The 19,713-nt window shown below is 44.9% G+C and overlaps 1 protein-coding gene and 1 pseudogene across 2 annotated transcripts; one reads left to right on the forward strand and one right to left on the reverse strand.

Moving 5' to 3' along the window:
* Positions 1-2,951: 2,951 nt before the first annotated feature.
* Positions 2,952-10,578, reverse strand: LOC133381577 (zinc finger protein 345-like). Of its 2 annotated transcripts, none has more exons than XM_061620870.1 (6): positions 10,465-10,578; positions 7,765-8,272; positions 7,498-7,579; positions 6,786-6,868; positions 6,204-6,330; positions 2,952-4,715 (listed from the first exon to the last, which is right to left on the reverse strand). In XM_061620870.1, the coding sequence occupies exons 2-6, from the start codon at positions 8,179-8,181 to the stop codon at positions 3,007-3,009; spliced, it is 2,418 nt and encodes an 805-aa protein (XP_061476854.1). In that variant the 5' UTR covers positions 8,182-8,272; positions 10,465-10,578; the 3' UTR covers positions 2,952-3,006. The 2 variants fall into 2 exon arrangements, with proteins under 2 accessions (XP_061476854.1, XP_061476855.1); XM_061620871.1 differs by lacking the exon at positions 10,465-10,578 and adding an exon at positions 8,517-8,596.
* Positions 10,579-15,415: 4,837 nt separating this feature from the next.
* Positions 15,416-19,713, forward strand: part of LOC133381632 (zinc finger protein 420-like) — a 38,527-nt pseudogene continuing 34,229 nt past the window's right edge.

Raw genomic sequence — 19,713 nt, forward strand, 5'->3', positions numbered from 1 at the left:
CCTGGAATATTAACCCAATTGTGGCTGAAATAATTTTTGTTTTTGTGGTTTTAAGAATGGCAACCAGGAAAGTGACTGAGACCATGGAAGAAATTATGTTTCAGAAAATAATGGGTGAGATTGAGATAACGAAACAAACCCTGAGACAGGGTAGACAGGAGATGAAAATTGAATTTAACAAAATGACGCAGGAGCTTAAAGAAATAGGGGATTCTGTGTGAGAGGAGTTTGATGGGATTAGAGATGAGAAAAGAAAAATTAAAGGGAAGCTACAAGCCCTGGAGATTGGAACAAATGTGAAATTGGAACAAGATTTGGAGTTTATGGATGTTAGAAATAAAGTTTACTGTTTGGAATTCAACGTTGTCTCTGAAGAAATTAATGAAGATTTTGGTGGTAAAGTTATCAATGTCTTGGATAATTTTCTGGACTGGAATGATGTGATGGAGCTTGACATAGAAAAAATCTATGGAGTTGGCTACAGATATGTACAGTGGAGAAACTCTTAAGAGATGAGCCAGTGCATTTTGTAAAAAAGAAGAACAGATATATGACTTTGCAGCAATATTTCAGCAACATATTCAGAATTGATGGCAAGGAAATATTTGTGATAAAAGAAATTCCCATCAGACTCTTGTTATATGACTATGGCTATGACAGCAAGATTATCATGGGATATTGATAATGGATGAATGGATACTGAAACTACTGGATTTAACAGGACTATTGAAGATGGAAGATGGAATTAATATTGATAATGGAAGAATGGCTATTGAAATTATTGGGCCTAACAGATTTGAATCAGATGGATTAAGCGATATGTTTATGTGGAGAAAAATTGAAAGATATATCTCTCAAGGAATTGAAACCTCTCTTTGACTTTTTGTGGAAAGAATAAAGTAATGTTTATGAGATTTGATGATTAATTAAGATAACTACTGGAGGAAAGTGATTTTATAATATAATTTTAGAAACAGGATTGTTATATATTGTAGACTTATGACTGATCTGCGACAAATCGGAAGTCACATTTTATTTTATTGTTTAATTATTTTTGTTTTGTTTTGTTTTTTGTCTTTGAAAATTTGAATAAAAATTAATGATAAAAAAAAGAGAATCCCTCGGCCCCAAACCGTGTGTATACATACCTACAATTGAGGGTAACATTTAATACATCCAGTGAAATGGACTGTGGCCCACAAAAGATTCTGCCCTACTCAATTTGTTACTCCTTACAGTGCCACAAGACCCTTTGTTGTTTTTTAATCCCATGGATTTCAATGGAACTATGCCAGGAGGTTGTATCCAGCATTAGTCATAACTCAGACTGGAAAATGGAAATGGACTGCCTTCAAGTCGATCCCGACTTATGGCGACCCTATGAATAGGGTGTTCATGGTAAGCGGTATTCAGAGGGGGTTTCCCATTGCCTCCCTCTGAGGCTAGTCCTCCGCAGCTGGCTAGGGCCTGCTCAGCTTGCCACAGCTGCACAAGCCAGCCCCTTCCTTGTCCGCAACTGCCAGCTGGGGGGCAACTGGGCTCCTTGGGACCATGCAGCCTGCCCACGGCTGCACAGGTGGCAGGACACGTGACCCCTGAGCCACTCACTGTGAGGCGATCTTTAGCTGGCCCTTGACACCCCGGAGACACGAGTGGGGATTTGAACTCACAGACTCTGGACATGACTAACTTCAGTCCATTAATTTCAGTGAATCTCCTCTGAGTAGGACTGAGCTGGATATACTCCATTAATCAGATTTGCACAAAACTGATGTATTAAAAATAAACAGTACATTTTACTGGCCAAGGAAGGAGGGAGAGAGAGTACTGGAGGTGAGGGTGGAATCAGGAGACTGAGTGAATGTTTTTATTCTTTCCCCAGAGTAGCTAGGAAGCCAGTTGGACTTTTGGATGACAAGAGACTGCAAGATGTTTAAAAGGAGGTTGCAGAGGGGCTGAATGAATTCTTTGCATCTGTCCACACAGTAGAAGATATAGCGCCTCTGGCTGAACTACCTTTCACAGAGAGTCCGAGGAACCAAGGCAAATAGTGGTTATAAGAGACAAAACTCTAGGCCTTTTTCACAAATTAAACACAGAGAAATCACTGGGGTCCAGGTGGCCACCACCCAAAAGTTCTTAAAGAACTCAAATGGGAGCCTTTTCCCACAGGAAATATATGGGGACCCTTCTTAACAGTCCTGTGTAGCACCTTTAAAACTAAACAAATCAGGCTGCACTCCTGTATATACTTCTTGGAGAAGAATCCCCTTGGACTTCAATGGGGCTTGCTTCTGAATAATGAACAGTTCTTGTGTCATGAACCCACACTAGAAACTGTGACAGCAATTCTGAACCAAGCTAAGAGACTTGGGTGCAACATATTCATGCAGCTGTACCATTTAAATGTCCACTGTTTCTTTGCAAAAGAGGTAGACAGAGAGAGAACCAGGACAGGTGGAAGCCACACATTTCTCCTAGCAGAAAAGCAATAGTGACAGCAGGGGTCCCTTCTGAACCACTCTTCAGTTTAGTTAGATGCTGAGTGTCTGTAATGCTTAAGTTTCCACCATAACCTTCAAAGAGAGAATGGGGAGAAAACCAGAACAACTTGGCTATCCGTGACCTCATTGCCCACTGCTCCATGACCTGCTAGCAGCCTTGCGAGGCCTAAAGACCACCAGCCACCCCTACTTTTATGATTTTTCTCCTATGTGAATTATTTGATGTGAAGTGAGACTTTTCATGAAGCTGAAACTCTTCCCACATTCCGAGCATTAATATGATTTCTCCCCACTGTGAATTCTTTGATGACGGTGGCAATGTGTACTTCTCTGAAAGGTCCTTCCACATTCCAAGCATTCATATCGTTTCTCCCCTCTATAATAATAATAATAATAAAATTTTATTTAGCAGACGCCCACCTGTCCGACTGAACGGACACTCTGGGCGACGTACAATATAAAATACAATCTGCTCATATACATAATCATCACATTATTAATATCATAACATCTCATCTGAAGACCATCTTAGATTAATAGTGTAAAACCTAAGCCACCCCAGAGATCCCATAGGCGTATGAATACTTTGATGGGAAGTGAGACTTGCTTTCTGAATGAAGCTCTCTCCACATTCTAAGCAGTGATACGGTTTTTCCCCACTGTGAATTCTTTGATGGGAGGTGAGACGGGAGCTCCGATTGAAGCTCTTTCCACATTCCAAGCACTGATACGGTTTCTCTCCTGTATGGCTTCTCTGATGTGTAGTAAGGGTTGTGCTGTGACGGAAGCTCTTCCCACATTCCAAGCACTGATACGGTTTCTCCCCTGTATGAATTTTTTGATGGGAAGTGAGATGGCACTTCCGAATGAAGCTTTTTCCACATTCTATGCACTGATATGGTTTCTCTCCTGTATGGATTCTTTGATGGGAAGTGAGGTTCGCCTTGCATGTGAAGCTGTTTCCACATTCCAAGCACTGATACGGTTTCTCACCTGAATGAATTATTTGATGGGATATTAGGCTTTTTTTCCAGCAGAAGCTCTTTGCACATTCCAAGCACTGATATGGTTTCTTCCCAGTATGAATTCTTTGATGGGAAGTGAGATGGTGGCTCCGGCTAAAGATCTTTCCACATTCCAAGCACTTATATGGATTCTCCCCAGTATGACTTCTCTGATGGGAAGCAAGACTTTCTTTCCAGCGGAAGCTTTTTCCACATTCTATGCACTGATATGGTTTCTCTCCTGTATGGATTCTTTGATGGGAAGTGAGGCTCGCCTTGCATGTGAAGCTGTTTCCACATTCCAAGCACTGATATGGTTTCATCCCATTGTGAATTATTTGATGGGAAGTGAGATGGGAGCTCCGATTGAAGCTCTTTCCACATTCCAAGCATGTATATGGTTTCTCTCCTGTATGGCTTCTCTGATGTGTAGTAAGGGTTGTGCTGTGACGGAAGCTCTCTCCACATTCTAAGCAGTGATACGGTTTTTCCCCACTGTGAATTCTTTGATGGGAGGTGAGACGGGAGCTCCGATTGAAGCTCTTTCCACATTCCAAGCATGTATATGGTTTCTCTCCTGTATGGCTTCTCTGATGTGTAGTAAGGGTTGTGCTGTGACGGAAGCTCTTCCCACATTCCAAGCACTGATACGGTTTCTCCCCTGTATGAATTTTTTCATGGGAAGTGAGATGGCACCTCTGAATGAAGCTTTTTCCACATTCTATGCACTGATATGGTTTCTCTCCTGTATGGATTCTTTGATGGGAAGTGAGGTTCGCCTTGCATGTGAAGCTGTTTCCACATTCCAAGCACTGATACGGTTTCTCACCTGAATGAATTATTTGATGGGTTATTAGGCTTTTTTTCCAGCAGAAGCTCTTTGCACATTCCAAGCATGTATATGGTTTCTCTCCTGTATGGCTTCTCTGATGTATAGTAAGGGTGGTGCTGTGATGGAAGCTTTTTCCACATTCTATGCACTGATATGGTTTCGTCCCATTGTGAATTCTTTGATGGGAAGTGAGATTGGAACACCGACTGAAGCTCTTTCCACATTCCAAACACTGGTATAGTTTTTCCTTCTTATGAATTCTCTGGTTGCAATTCTGACTGAAATTCTGTTTACACTCCACATTTTTATTCCGCTCCCCTGTTGTGGGTTTTTTGTTGTTGACTCCCTTATTCTTGGTTTCCAATTTGTCCCCTTCTGCAATGAAGACAGAAACTGATTAGACCCTAGGAGGAAACAGAGATTCAAATGGAACAATACCAATTAACATGTGATATAGGAAGAATTGAAGGGAATTAGATGGGAGGCAGGTCTTACTGCAGAACTGCCCCTGTTGACTGGTAGTAACTGACAGCTAGTGTGCAACAGAGTGCTGGATTTGCACCATGGAGACCTGGGTTCAGCTTCCAGCTCATGGATGAAGCTCATTGGTTGGTTTTGGGTCAACCACTCTCACTCTCAGCCTAGCCTACTTCACAAGGTTGTTGTGCAGGAACCACCACGTGCATTCTCTTATATAAGGTTAGAAGCAATGGAAAGATGCAAGTATGGTGAAACAAAAAGGTTAGGCCCCATCATTCACAGGCAGACAATGGCATTTGCATGCAGGTGACCCCAAGGTCAATCCTTGGCTTCTGCAGCTAAGGCAGCAGTGGGGAACCTTTGGCCCATGGAGCTAATTGCGTCCAGCAGCAGTCCTAATTTTGCCTTTCTCCAAACCTGTGACATCGGGTTCACAGCTAAAGACACGGCTGCAAATAAACAATCGGGAGGTTAAAGTGCACTCCCCATTGTTCCTTGGCAAAAGGGGCTCTCTGTCACCACTGATCTCCTTGACAAGGAACCCCACTGGGATTTGCTGCAGTGCTCTCAATGGGGCTCTCAGCGTTGATCATCTGATGGGTGCTCTGAAGTCCATTTGCAGTAGGTTTAAATGCAAAGCCACTGCAAACGGACATCAAAGGGGATGGCTTTCAGTGCCAATCAGCTGAGTGATGCTATGAGCCATCCTGTTTGAAAGTAAGCTCTTGGCATCAATCAGCTGATTAGCATTGACAGCTAGCCTACAAAGGGTTTCAGTGAGTCCCTTTGAAGTTGTTGCCTGATGTCATAATGATGTTTGGGGAATGGCCACCTATCCAAGTTGGGCCACAGGACTGGGGGAAGGAAGGACCTGGCTCACCGGCGAGATCTAGTTCCTCACTCCTGAGCTAAACGATCTTGGATGGAGTCCTTTATGGAATCAATCCATCTCTCATTTGGCCTTCCTCTTTTTCTACTCCCTTCTGTTTTTCCCAGCATGATTGTCTTTTCTAGTGAATCATGTCTTCTCATGATGTGTCCAAAGTATGATAGCCTCAGTTTCATCAAGTGACAAAACACAGATGCCTAAAAAACAAGTGAAGCCAAGCATCACAATATAAATAATTTTGTTTGTGTGGGAAGGAAAAATGGGAGGAAAGGGGGGGGAACCATCAAACACATGTTTGTAAATAAAAAGTAAATATATATGTTTAGAAGGGCATAACAGGAGGGAGCATATTCAGCAACAAAACAGTAGGTAGTTGCCCAGTCGCAGGGGGATTAGAATCCAAGAATCTGTAGGTGGCGCTGTTGAGTTACCTCATCACACATATAAATAAATGACTTTCAAGACAGGTATTATGACCCAACAGGGAGCCTTACCGAGAGAGGCCACGATCCCACAATTCTCCTCCATGACTTCCGCATGCAGCGCTCTCTGGTCAGGATCCAGCAGAATCCACTCGTCTTTCGTGAAATACACAGCCACCTCCTCAAAGGACACTGATCCCTAAAAAGAAAAAAAAATCATTTCCCCCTCGTAGACAGCATAAAGATGACCTGTTTATTGTGTTGTTTCGTATCTAGTAATTGCTCTGTTGTTCTTCTAAAGGGATTGTTTCATTTTAATAACAGATGTTTCTGTCTTAATCTTTGTGTAACTGGGTTTTATATTTTGTAAACCGCTTAGCCCATTTGAGCATTAAACGTTATATACATGAATCAATACTGCTGCTACTAATAAATAATACCAGCAACATCCAAAAGGCTAGTGAAGGTGAGGCGGCTGGTCATTATTCTAAGGACGTAGACATTCACGAATGGCATTCGCAGCCTTTGTTAAGGACAGCTTTGACCGAAGGAAAGAGGAGGAAAGAAATGTGTTCAGTCCCAGGGAGATGAGCAGGGGACAGAGGCACCCTGACAGCCCCCAGCCTCTCTACCCCCAATTATCCTTCCCCCTACCTGATCCGGTGCCACAGCAACTGCTTCCCCTCTGCCACAAAGAAGAGATGCCTGAGGAGGTCTTGCCAGCATCATTCTGTCGCCTGTGAGAGACAAAGATGGAAGGAAGCCAGTAGCAGGTGCCTGTCTCAGAGGTTGTGGCTCTGTGATGCATGCCTGGGGGCCCATCTGTACTATACATTCAAAGTGCTGTGGACTTTGAAGAAGCACAAATACAGGGCGAAAGGGACAAATGAGCTAAGCGGAAGGCACGTCAAACAAATCCTCACTGCGACCATCTTCCATCTGGAAACCGATGTCCTCACTGTGAGCCTCCACAGTCACTTACAGACCCACCGTTAAAGACCTACTCGGCCATGAGTGATCGCCAATGGATGATACAACATTAAACAGCCAGGTAGTTTCTACAGGTATGATACTGCTTTAAATATTCAGTGCAGATGTGGCGTAACCAGACGTGGGTGCCGGAAAACATTGCATAGGCTGAGTGTTTGTTCCACATTTATATTTCGGTTGTATGAAAATGTCTCTCTTCCCCCCTTTGGACTCTTGGCCACAGATCAGAGATCCAAGAGTGAAATGTAAATAAACACGTTTTTGAGCTGTGGAAAAGGCTGGAGACAAGTGTTTTACCCCCAAAGATTAAAAGAGCCCATGGATTGATTTCAAAATCGGCAGACCTAATTGAGATACATCCCACATTAATCCTTACCCAGCTGTCTCTGTCTGGTGTCTGATGGAGTCCTCTCTGCTTCAGGGAGATCAGAGCCCATTTCTGCAAAGGGATCTTTTTCCTGAAACAGTAATGATGGTTCAAAACAGGGAATGGGGCGGAGGATTAGAAAAGGAATGACGGAGGCAGAAAACTAAGGGGATTCCTTTGGTGTTTTCCAAAAAAAGCTTGGGCAATTAGAGTATTTTGGGATACCTTCCCTCACATCCGGAGCCCCTTGGATCTATCTCAATGAAATGCTCTCACCTCCTGCTCTGCCCGCTTCTTGTCCTCTGCCCGACTCAGAAGGAAACCTTCGGCCAGGGCCACCGCCTGGGAAGTGGTCTCCGCTCCACATTCCCTCACCCAGCTTTCTATCTCTGGTGGAAGGATAGTGAGGAACTGCTCTAAGATCACCAGATCCAGCATCTGAGCTTTGGTATGCCTTTCTGGCTTCAACCACTGACGGTAAAGGTGGTGGAGTCGGCTGCAAACCTCTCTGGGGCCCTCGGCCTGCTGGTAGCAGAACTGCCTCAACTGCTGGTGTTGCACATCTGAGCTGAGGGTGTCCTCCTCACCCAGGACCTTCCGCACGGTTCTTTCCCAGAATCCCTCACTGCACCCAGTCTTGATGGCATCGCGGCTTCTTCCTGCTTCAGGCCAAGCTGTGTCTTGCTCATCCATCAGTGTTCCACGAAAGCCTTCAAGAGGTCCAGAGGAACACGTTCATCTTCTGCCAATTTCTGTCTGCCCCAATTAGGTACGCTGCCAAATCCTACAAAGCCAAGACATTGTTTTGTTATAGAATTACTACACTGTCAGGACAGGAAAAAATTCTCAAAGCAAACATGGATGAGTTTTGCTAGCAACCATGACCGGACTGTAATGGTGCAATTGGAGTCTCTAGCCCCCCTAGAAGGAAAGTTATAAAGCAAAATAAGCAGGCTGCCTTCTAAGCCAGCATTTCTCTGACCGTGGGCCGTGGACCACAAATGGGCCTTGTCACTCCCCTTCCTTACCCTGTGACTTGCAGGCCGGCTGCTGCTGCTTTATACATCTCTGTGATGCAAGACCAGAGGCAGTCTGGCTTCTCCCCACCTTTCTGTGTTTTTTAACCAATGAGTGAAGTCGGAGCTGTGATTGATGAGTGAGTTGTTTGGACAGCAGGTAGTAGATAGGAATCCTTGGGGTCCTAAAGAGCTGCTGTTTCCCCCTTTGACTCAGTGCACTTTTCATCCTAGCAACCCGAACACCTCTTTCCTCTTCACTGAGATCAGGAACAAGTTGTTTCCTGTAAATACTCCTACACAGTAAGTGTGTGTATGTGTGATGCTAAACAAATTGGCTGAAGCCTTGGAGTTGTATTAATTTGTAAAGAGGGAAGAGACCCAGAAAAATGTGGTTCTTTGTAGTACAAAGATGCATCGCTCTGGTTAAAGGAAGCAAAAAATGATGCCTTTTGTAGCCACTTTATTCCTGCTCATTCAGACCATGGTATTCCCAATCTCTGTGTATAGATGTGAAAGTTGGACAGCGAAAAAAGTGGATAAGAGAAAAATCCACTCCTCTGAAATGTGGTGCTGGAGGAGAGCTTTGCGCATACCATGGACTGCGAAAAAGACAAATAATTGGGTGTTAGAACAAATTAAACCAGAACTATCACTTGAAGCTAAAATGTTGAAACTAAGGTTATCATTCTTTGGACACATCATGAGAAGACCTGATTCACTAGAAAAGACCATAATGCTGGGAAAAACAGCAGGGAGTAGAAAAAGAGGAAAGCCAAGCAAGAGATGGATTGATTCCATAAAGGAAGCCACAGACCTGAACTTACAAGCTCTGAGCAGGGTGGTTCATAACAGATGCTCTTGGAGGTCTCTGATTCATAGGGTCACCATAAGATTATCAACACCTCGGCACCTCATTGACCAAAATGGAGACCATAGTCAAGAAATCAGAAGAAGGCTAGGACTGGGGAGGGCAGCTGTGAGAGAACGAGAAAAGGTCCTCAACTGCAAAGATGTATCACTGAACACTAAAGTCAGGATCATTCTGACCATGGTATTCCCAACCTCTATGAATGGATGTGAAAGTTGAACAGTGAAAAAAGTGGATAAGAGAAAAATCAACTCATGTGAAATGTGGTGCTGGAGGAGAGCTTTGCGCATACCATGGACCGTGAAGAAGACAAATAATTGGGTGTTAGAACAAATTAAACCAGAACTATCACCAGAAGCTAAAATAATGAAATGGAGGTTTATATGCTCCTCCTCCTCCCAAAGGAATAAAGCACTGAAAGGTGGGACGAGGCTAGTTTCTAACATCCACACAAAGAGAGAGAAAAATAAACATTTTGCCTCATATCTCAGTTTCAACAAATGTTAGAACCCTATTTTCCTTTCCAAAAAATAAAAGCTGGGAATCTGTGGACTATGGATTATGGATTATTGGGGGGGGGAGGCAAGTACCTTCCTTACTCCTCCCACCATCCATTCAACAGTTGTTTTTTAAAACCCTCAGTGGGGGGTCTGTCTTGCATTCGATTCCTTCGATGAAATACTGTCAATAGTTCTCAGCAGGACTTTCTATTCCGTCTCCAAAGATGCCGGCAACATTTTGCATGTCTGAATGGGCACATGCGGGTCAGACAGGAGGCTGGAAAGCATCACTGCGTGATTAATGGAGAGGGGCATGCGTGCCGAGTGAGATGCAACTGAGGATTCCCTTCCATCAGCTCAGTGTTGCAGACCTATTTCAAATCCTCTAAAAAAAACCACCCCATATCAAAAGGGCCTTCCTGGCTTTGCAGAGATGAGAGCGAGCCTCCGGTCCGCGATTTGGGTATTGTGGTGCATCCCTGATGGATCAGCTGCACAGCCCCCCCCCGCGCATTCTCCCCCTGCTATTCTGGGACCCCCTTCACCCAAATGCACAAAATGGAAGCGGGGGGGGCAGTGAGAGACTCACCAGTTCCCAAAAGGTGCCAGCGATGCTTTCCCCGAGAGAGACAAAGACCACTCCCCCCCCCGCCCCCGAGAAGCCAGTAAGGAAAAGACTTTGCAGGGAGGTGTTTGCCTTCTGGAGGACTCTGCTCCCTCTCCCCGCAATTCCCTTCCTCTCTAGGAATCCAGTTCAGTTCATTTTAACCCTTAGAATCCACGGATGTAAATAAAATACTTTGTACAAGCTTTAGTTGCTTTTTTTTTAGTGTTGCAAAGTGTTGCTGTACGTCACATGTTTCAGAAACAGAAGCAAAAGAAAATGATTTACTATAAGAAACTTCACTAATATTGCAAAGTAAATCAGACATATTTAAAGTGACCATCTGAACTATATCAACTGTCTTAATAATCTTGCTTCCTCCCTGCTAAAACAAGATCAGCACAGCACGTGTCTTCTTTCTGTTATTTGGGCTGATTGCAGGTGTTGCCACCACTCACCATATGCTCAGAGAGGCACATGTTACCAAATTCTTCCAAGCTACACAGCAAGTGGATTGGACTGTGAAAGACCAATCCAAATTGTATTTGCAGTTTGACAAATTTGTAGGGCAGTCCAATATCTCAGAGAGGAGGTCAGGTCTCCTGCTCCCCTGGTGAATTCACTATAGCTGCCCAATTTCCCTGCTTTTTAACAGAAATATCTTAAACTACAAGGTTTTTTTGCCTGTTAGTTAATATTATTCTCATTGATAAGGGCTCATATACTGGCAGTTCAAAATGTCAAAATCTCATTTTCTCCTGTTTGTATATTTCTAAAAATAGCAACAAGGGTTTTACCAACATTTTGCATCCATCCCGCTATATGAATGGGCTCCCTGCGCAATGCGACTTTCTTGGAAAGAGGAGGAGGTTGGCTAGGGAAGGGTTAAGGAAGCTGGACTGGATGCCTAGAGAGGACGGGAATTTGGGGAGGGAGTTGAGGGTCCATCCTCCAGAAGAACTTGCAAACTGCTTCCTGCCTCGCCTTCTCCGCTGGGGGTTCGGGGGTGGGGGGAGAAGGTGCCTGCGCTCTTTTCTCAAAGGGCTGCCTTTGCTGTTTCCTTTCTGGGATCAGGTAAGCTCCTCATTCTGTACTAGAGTGGAGGGGAGTCCCGGGGGTGCAGAGGAGGGTTCCTGGGATCCTGAGGAGGGGGAAGACCAGCTACTCAAATGGGAAGAGAAGGAAGGCAGAGGTTCAGACTGGGAAGGTGGAGGGTCCCACTGGCCGGGCACTCTCCTTGTCCCACCCCCAATACCAACCTGTACGCCCTGGTGAATTTTTGCACGTGGCTGAGCCCTGATCAGTGGGGGGGGCAGGGAGACTCTTCAAGCAGAACACCAAAGCCTTAGAAAGTGGGCGCAAAAAGTGGAAAGGGATGGGGGGGAAACGAATAGGAGGCTGGTGAATCTTTGATCTGCCCCAGCAAGGCAGCTGCTTACCTGTGACAGGAGTGGAACCTCCATGTGTAGAGGCAGTGTACCCGACAGCAGATGATGCAAAGAAATGTTATTTTGCTTTGAAATGAAGCAACTGAATACATGTCGAAAGAAAGGGAGGGAGGGAGTGTTTACCTGAAAACCTCTTATGCATAATTGAGTTCAAAACATGAATAAACTGTCAACCACCCTGCAAATTAATCACCTACCAACTCTGTAGATGAGTGACAGGACTTCAAGACCGTTTGGGTTAGACAGAAGCCAAGCAACGAGAGAGATGATAAATGTGTGTAAAATTAAGAGAAAGTGGATGGAGAAGTCCTGGAGGAGCCCAGGTCAGCAAAGAACAAGCGATAGAACACCAGAAACTTTTTCAAAAACAAAACATCTTAAAACTTTTTAAAAATCTTTTAAAAAAGAAACTATGTAAAAACATCTTAAAAACAGTTTATTATTTATTTATTTGTTGCATTTACATACCGCTCCATAGCCGAAGCTCTCTGGGCGGTTTACAACAATTAAAAACATTAAAAATAAATTTACAAATTTAAAAAACACAATACAGATGCAGATTAGGATAGTATCTTTAAAAGCTTGCTGAAAGAGGAAGGTCTTCAGAAGGCATCAAAAAGATAAAGGAGACGGCGCCTGTCTAATATTTAAGTGGAGTGAATTCCAAAGGGTACGTGGCACAACACTAAAGGTTCGCTTCCTGTGTTGTGTGGAATGCACCTCCTGATGAGATGGTATCTGCAGGAGGCCCTCACCTGCAGATTGCAGTGATCTATTGGGTATATAAGGATTATATTTCTGTTACCTTTAGCACCAGCTAAATGCCTCTGAATACCAGTTGCAACTTGGGAGAGGGCTATTGAACTCACGTCCTGCTTGCAGGCTTCCCACTGGGGCTTCTGATTCTCAACCAGACTGAAGGGTTTAATCCATGGACCTCACGTGAAGGAAACTCCCAGACTTGTTGCTATCCAAACAACCTTTGTCTTTGCAGGACTTGGTTGCACTTTCAGTTAGGACAGCATTTGGCAGATGAAGGGAGAGTCTCTTGGGCCCTGTTGGAGGCTTCCTTGCAACAGTGCTGAAAGACGGACAACCAAAACTCAGCTGGTCCTGAAGCAGGAAGAGGCTCCCATATCATCGAGGCTAGGAGCCCCGGGCAATTCTGGGGAAGAACCAGTGGCGTCACTAGGGTTGGTGTCACCTGATGCGGTAACTCATGGTGTCACCCCCATGGACCTCCTCCCGTATCAGACCATACAGAATCCTTAGTAATGTTTTTTGTACTGATGTTACTCGTAAATCGTAATTCCCATATATCACTGAACGTAATGGCAATAGTAGTGACATAAACAACTAGCAAAATTAAAATTACACCTTTGAATTACAATATCATACGCACAGCTCAAATTCTTGCTCTCATCACTAATGGGAGCTAATTATCTTGCATATGCCCATAGTAAATTTTCAGATACTTTCAGACCCTCAGCAATTTTCAAGTGGTCTACGTAGAAGAAAGGTTTGGGAACCCCTGGAATAAGACACCTGCTTATGTCCCTATGCTGCTCTCTCCCCTCATTTACGGGCCTGGGATGCTTGCGTGCGGACACACCTCCTTACAATTATGGAAAGTGATTCTTAATAATAAGTCTCCAGACACAAAGTTACATCAGTATTTATCAGTTGTTTAGTAGAAAATTCAGAAGTGCAGAGTCCCTTCATGATAGTTACAGCCACATACACCCTTTTTTGCTCCTGGATTAAGAATGAGATCTTTGTTAATGCATTCTCTCACAACAACAAACATCTCTAGGAGCATGAAAGTGGAGAGCATTAGCAACTGAGAAGAGTCTTCTCAGTGGCTGACTCACCTCCTTTCACTTTGATTGGCTCCAATCTGCAGAAAAGGCAAGGAAGCATATTAGAAGACTCTTCTCAGTGACTAACACATTCCCTTTTCATGCTGACTGTAGGATGCTTGGAGACATAGGGACCCTGCTCCCAAAAAAGCAGAGGGACTAAGATCCCCTGGGCGACTACGCTCCTGGTGCTTATGGACATGACCGTAATATATTTTGTAAAGTGCAAGTTCGATATTATTTATTGTGTTTAGGATTACACTGATGGCATTCCCAAATATGTACTTTCACACAGATTTTGGTTTTCCATAACACAATGTTTGTCCAAGCCTCCACACTTGGGGGGGGCACTACTTGCACACCCCTTCCATAAGCACATCAAAGTTGGATACATACCCAAACCAAGACCCAGACAAAAGGGCACTCAAAACAAAAAGGTAATTACAGTGGCTGAGTAGATGTTGTACAGTGGTTATACTGACTGGGCAGCCACTGTCCTTCACATTTTACAAAATACTTTTTCCTACACAAAGATTAAATTTCTGTGTATGAAAAAGTAATATATGAAGTGGTCTCAATAGTGAGAAAAGTAAAGAAGTGAATGGTGATCCAAATATTTTTCATTCTCACATTATGAAGCTAGCTGCCAGATGATGTATCACCTTCCCTACGCATGCAGCGTAGACTGAAAAAACAGCACCCAAGCCACCATTCAATACGTGCACGTGTTCTTTCCAACATGAATCTACAGGTCTCAAAAAGTAATGTGTGACAAAGTCCTCCTTCCCCTACCCCATAAGAGACTGGAGGTTTGGAAGTCGCAAAAAGGTCTTGCAACGGAGGTTGTGGATAGGGCCGGCGCCAGAGGGTGGTCAGGTCGGGCTCTGGCTGAGGGCTCCTGGGTCCCCTGAAGGGCCCCTCCTTAAGCTGGGTGGGTAGCACTGAAGAGAAGGGACTCTGCGCTTCTGAATTTGCCGCTACATGACGTTCCTGCCTCTCTTCTCTTCCCCCATCCTCCCAAGGGATTGACTCCCTCCCGTCTTATCATGTTCCACCTTTTGCTCTCTGCCCTCTCGCCAAGGAATATCTCAGAAAAGAAAGCTGCACTGTGTCTGGATCAGAGACAGCCAGCTGCAGAGAAAAAAGGTCTTGTCCCCTTCTCACGTTCATCACTCAGTTTATTATTCTCATCATATCATTACTATTAGGTCTAATAAAGAATCCCGCGCTGCGGAAGATTCTTCCACCACCTGAGTCTCTTAAAAGTCCTTTTTCGTGCAGAAAGGACTTTCAAAACTTTCTTGATCAGCAAGTCGCTTTCATGTCAGTTTTGTACCGATGTTTTCAATAACGGTTTGTACCGGGTTTACATTCACATTCGTCCGATATTTTATTTGAGGGTATCGACACAAAGAAGAGGAGTTTTGCCCTGGTGGAGAAAGCAAAACACACAAACCATCCTGGGCCTAGGGGGAAAGCGGCGCGCCCGGGAGGAGGCCATGCGCCTTTCTTGGAGAGAAGAGGCGCAGGAGATTGGCCGCGGAAAGGTTAAGGAAAGAGAACTGGATTCCTAGAGTGGAAGGGGATTTGGGGGGTAGGAAGAGGGGGGTTACAAGCCGCTTCCTGCCCCGCCTTCTTCACTGGGGAGAGGCCGGAGTTTTTTGCAAAGGCAGCGCGTGGCGCTTCCCTTCTGGGATCGGGTAAGCTCCCCATTCTGCACTGGGGTGAAGGGGAGTCCCGGGGGCGCAGGGGAGGATCCCTGGGAAAGTGAGGAGGGGGAGATCAGGGAATGGGGGCAGCAGTTCTGATTGGGAAGGTGGAGGGCCCCACTGATGGAGCACTGGCTCTCGCCTCCGGTTCCAACCTCTCCCTCCCCGTGCATATTTTGCACGGGGCCGAGCCCTAATGGGAAAGGGAGGCTGTTCACGGAGGACACGAACGCCTTAGAAAGTGGGCGCCAAAAGGTGGGAAGGCATAGGGGGCTCATTTGGGGGATGGCGGGCGGGATATGGTTAAATCGCTGTAATAATAGGGAGGATATCGGAAGAAAATGCCTCCGGACAGCAGAGCTGGTGGGTCCCAGCTCCTGTAGGGTGCAAAGCTTGTGGGCCTCTCGGAAGCGAAGACCTGGCGCTTCCGGAAACAAGGAGGCTGCCCTGTGTGAATGTCTGATCTGCTGGAGCAAGGCAGCTCGTTAGCTGTCAGAGGAGTGGAACCTCCATGTGTGGAGGAAGTGTACCCGATAGCAGGCAGTGCAGAGAAATGGTATTTGGTTGTGAAATTAAATGACTATGTGTGCTCGTTGTGTGCTTTCATGTCGATTACGACCTTGTTGTTATGTGCCTTCAAGTCGATTATGAATTATGGCGAGCCTATGAAGTAGTGACCTCCAAGAGCATCTGTCATGAACCACCCTGTTCAGATCTTCCTTTGTGGAATCAATCCATCTCTTGCTTGGCCTTCCTCTTTTTCTACTCCCTTCTGTTTTTCCCAGCATTATGTTCTTTTCTAGTGAATCATGTCTTCTCATAATGTGTCCTAAGTATGATAACCTCTGTTTCATCATTTTGGCTTCTAGTGACAGTTCTGGTTTAGTTTGATCTAACACCCAATTATTTGTATTTTTCACGGTTCATGGTATGCGCAAAGCTCTCCCCCAACTCCACATTTCAAATGAGTTTATTTTTCTCATATCCACTTTTTTCACTGTTCAACTTTCACATCCATTCATAGAGGTTGGGAATACCATGGTCAGAATGATCCTGACTTTAGTGTTCAGTGATACATCTTTGCATTTGAGGACCTTTTCTAGTTCTCTCATAGCTGCCCTCCCCAGTCCTAGCCTTCTTCTGATTTCTTGACTGTTGCCTCCATTTTGGTTAATGACTGTGCCAAGGTATTGATAATCCTTGACAAGTTCAATGTCCTCGTTGTCAACTTTAAAGTTACATAAATTTTCTGTTGTCATTAATTTAGTCTTCTTGATGTTGAGCTGTAGTCCTGCTTTTGTGCTTTCCTCTTTCACTTTCATCAACATTTGTTTCAAATAATTACTGGTTTCTGCTAGTAGCATGGTGGAATATCTTAAATTAGTGATATTTCTCCCTCCAGTTTTCACACCTCCTTCATCTTGGTCCAATCCCGCTTTCCGTATGATATGTTCTGTGTATAGATTAAACAAGTAGGGTTGCTGGATGAAAGTCATAATATAACTCAGCTTTATTTATTTATTATTTGATTTATATCCCGCCCTTCCTCCCAGCAGGAGCCATGGGCGGCAAACAGAAGCGCTAAAAACACATCAAAACATCATAAAAACAGACCCTAAAATACACCAAAACAAAACAACTTTAAAAACATTTTTTTAAAAAAAGTTTTTAAAACATCTTTTGAAAAGGGTTTAAAAACATATTGTTTTTTAAAAAAACATATTAAAAAGCAATTCCAACACAAACGCAGACTGGGATAGGTCTCAACTTAAAAGGCTTGTTGAAGGAGGAAAGTCTTCAAAAGGCGCTGAAAAGATAACAGCGATGACGCCTGCCTAATATTTAAGGGAAGGGAATTCCACAGGGTAGGTGCCACTACACTAAAGGTCTGTTTCCTATGTTGTGCAGAACAGACCTCCTGATAAGATGGTATCTGCAGGAGGCCCTCACCTGCAGAGCGCAGTGATTGGCTGGGTATATAAGGGGTAAGACGGTCTTTCAGGTATCCTGGTCCCGAGCTGTATAATTAAAGTCTCCACTGAAAGTTTTGTAGGAAGGAGTGCACTGATAAAGTTCAGACTCTCCCACTGTATCCATATTGAATATAAAGTTCCCACCAGCTCCATTAACAACATTAATGACCATCTGCCAGGCAATATGGATGCCCTTCTGGTTGCTTCTCCTTGCTTTTGCATGGCATGCATGCACAATGATCAGATTAGCCAGTTCAGCTGAGGTTTGTCACACCGTTGTGCTTCCCAGGAGGGCATCCGATTGGCCACTGTGAGAACAGGATTATGGATTATATGGGCCTTCGGACTCATCCAGCAGCCAGGTTCCTCTTAGGCTCCCATGAGCTCTAAGGGACGGATCACTGGGAGGGATGTTGCACCATTTGGTTCTCAACCAGACTGAAGGCTTTAATCTGTGGACCTCACATGAAGGAAACTCACAAACAAGTCTCCCATTTTTATTTGTGGTCTTAGCAGCCAACTGCCTTCCTTTCTCTGAGATGACCAGGCTGTTATAACGCACTGACCAAACAATGCTTTGGCTTTGCAGGCCTTGGTAGTACCCCCAATTAGTTCAGCCTTTGGTTGGCTATTGTACTAATAACAGAATTAAACTATAAGTTACAAACTGAATGGTCTCTGCTGTTGAATTTCCTACAGGTGGCACCTCCAGTAAGGGCAGACTTTGGCAGAAGCGGGAGGAATCTCTTGGGCCGGGTTGGAGATTCCTTGGAACAGTAATCCAAGATGGAAGACCAGGACTCAGCTGGTCCTGAAGCAACAAGAGGTCCAGATATCATCCTTGCTGGCAGTCCTGGGGAATTCTGGGAAAGAACAGTGCAGAACATCCTGGGTAAGGAGGAAGCCTTCTGCTCAGATGTACAGCGACAACATTTCAGGCAGTTCTGCTACCAGGTGACCAAAGGGCCCCGAGAGGCTTGCAGCCGACTCCACAACCTCTGCTGTCGGTGGCTGAAGCCAGAGCACCACACAAAGAATGACATCTTGGACCTGGTGATCCTGGAGCAGTTCCTGATCGTTCTCCCAGAAGACATTGAGAATTGGGTGAGAGAGTGTGAACCACAGACCACTTCCCAGGCGGTGGCCCTGGCCGAAGGTTTCCTCCTGAGCCAGGCAGAGGAGAAGAAGCAGGCAGAGCAGTGGGTGAGAGAGAGTTTCATCCTGGTACTTCCAAGGGGCTCAGGATGTAAGGGGCAAGAACTTAAAACATTCTGTAATTGTCAAAACCTTTCTGCAAATCTTCCACGGAGGACTGTCCCAAGCTCCCCAAGAACTTTTGCTTCTCGCATGCCTTTTCTAAGCCTTTTCTCAGTTCACCGGCTTTGATATCTTCCTTGTTCTTCCAGGTCAAGGGTCTGTTTGCACAAGTGGCCACTGATGCCCTTGAGTCACGGAAGACTCCGTTGGACCCCAGAGAGAGTCCCCTGCGAAGGCGGAACGTTCAGGAGGGTGACAGACATACCACTTCACTCAGTAAGAATTGATTTGATCTCTTTCTGTTGATTTTGCCAGAGATTCATAAGATTCTTTCATGTTCTCCTGAATCTTTGGTTGTAGGAAATGTTCTTTCATGCAACTAAACTAGACAATGTGTAGGAAGAACCAAAATGTATACGATGGATGAGATATTTTGCAGTGTCAGCATGTACTTAGACATACGTCACTTGACCTCTAAGACAAGCGCGTGCTGCTGGCTTCCCATCACTTTTGTCTCCTGCAGGTGATGAAATGAGGCCAGCAAGACTTCCTCAACCATCTCTTCTTTGTGATGGAGGGGAAGCAGTTGCTGTGGCAGTGGATCAGGTATGGGGGGGAAATATCCATGGGGGGAGAGAGGCTGGGGGCAGCCTGGGCGCCTCTGTTCTCTGCTTACCTCCCTGGGCCTGAATGAATTTCTCCCTTTCTCTTTCCTTCTCTCAAAATGCTCACTAGGGAGGCTGTGAATGCCACTGAAGAAGGTTTCCTCCCTTCCTTGTTGAGTCTTCTTGATTTTGGTAGTTGATAATATTTACGCTATCTGTAAGGAGCAAATATTTCCTTTCCTCCCAGGGTCCCGTGTCCTTTGAGGATGTGGCTGTATATTTCACCGAGGAGGAGTGGGCTCTGCTGGATCCTGACCAGAGGGCACTGCACAGGGAGGTCATGGGGGAGAATGGTCGGATCATCACCTCCCTTGGTAAGGCTG

The sequence above is a fragment of the Rhineura floridana genome, chromosome 3, assembly GCF_030035675.1.
Source record: "Rhineura floridana isolate rRhiFlo1 chromosome 3, rRhiFlo1.hap2, whole genome shotgun sequence".
NCBI lineage: Eukaryota > Metazoa > Chordata > Lepidosauria > Squamata > Rhineuridae > Rhineura > Rhineura floridana.

What these genes read in the sequence shown, in the direction of transcription:
- LOC133381577 (XM_061620870.1), bottom strand. Translation starts at nt 8,181, where the DNA reads ATGGATGAGCAAGACACAGCTTGGCCTGAAGCAGGAAGAAGCCGCGAT. An exon ending in AGAAGCGGGCAGAGCAGGAG is followed by an intron (nt 7,580 to 7,764) that starts GTGAGAGCATTT and finishes TTACTGTTTCAG; the next exon opens with GAAAAAGATCCCTTTGCAGA. An exon ending in TGGGATCGTGGCCTCTCTCG is followed by an intron (nt 4,716 to 6,203) that starts GTAAGGCTCCCT and finishes TCTTCATTGCAG; the next exon opens with AAGGGGACAAATTGGAAACC.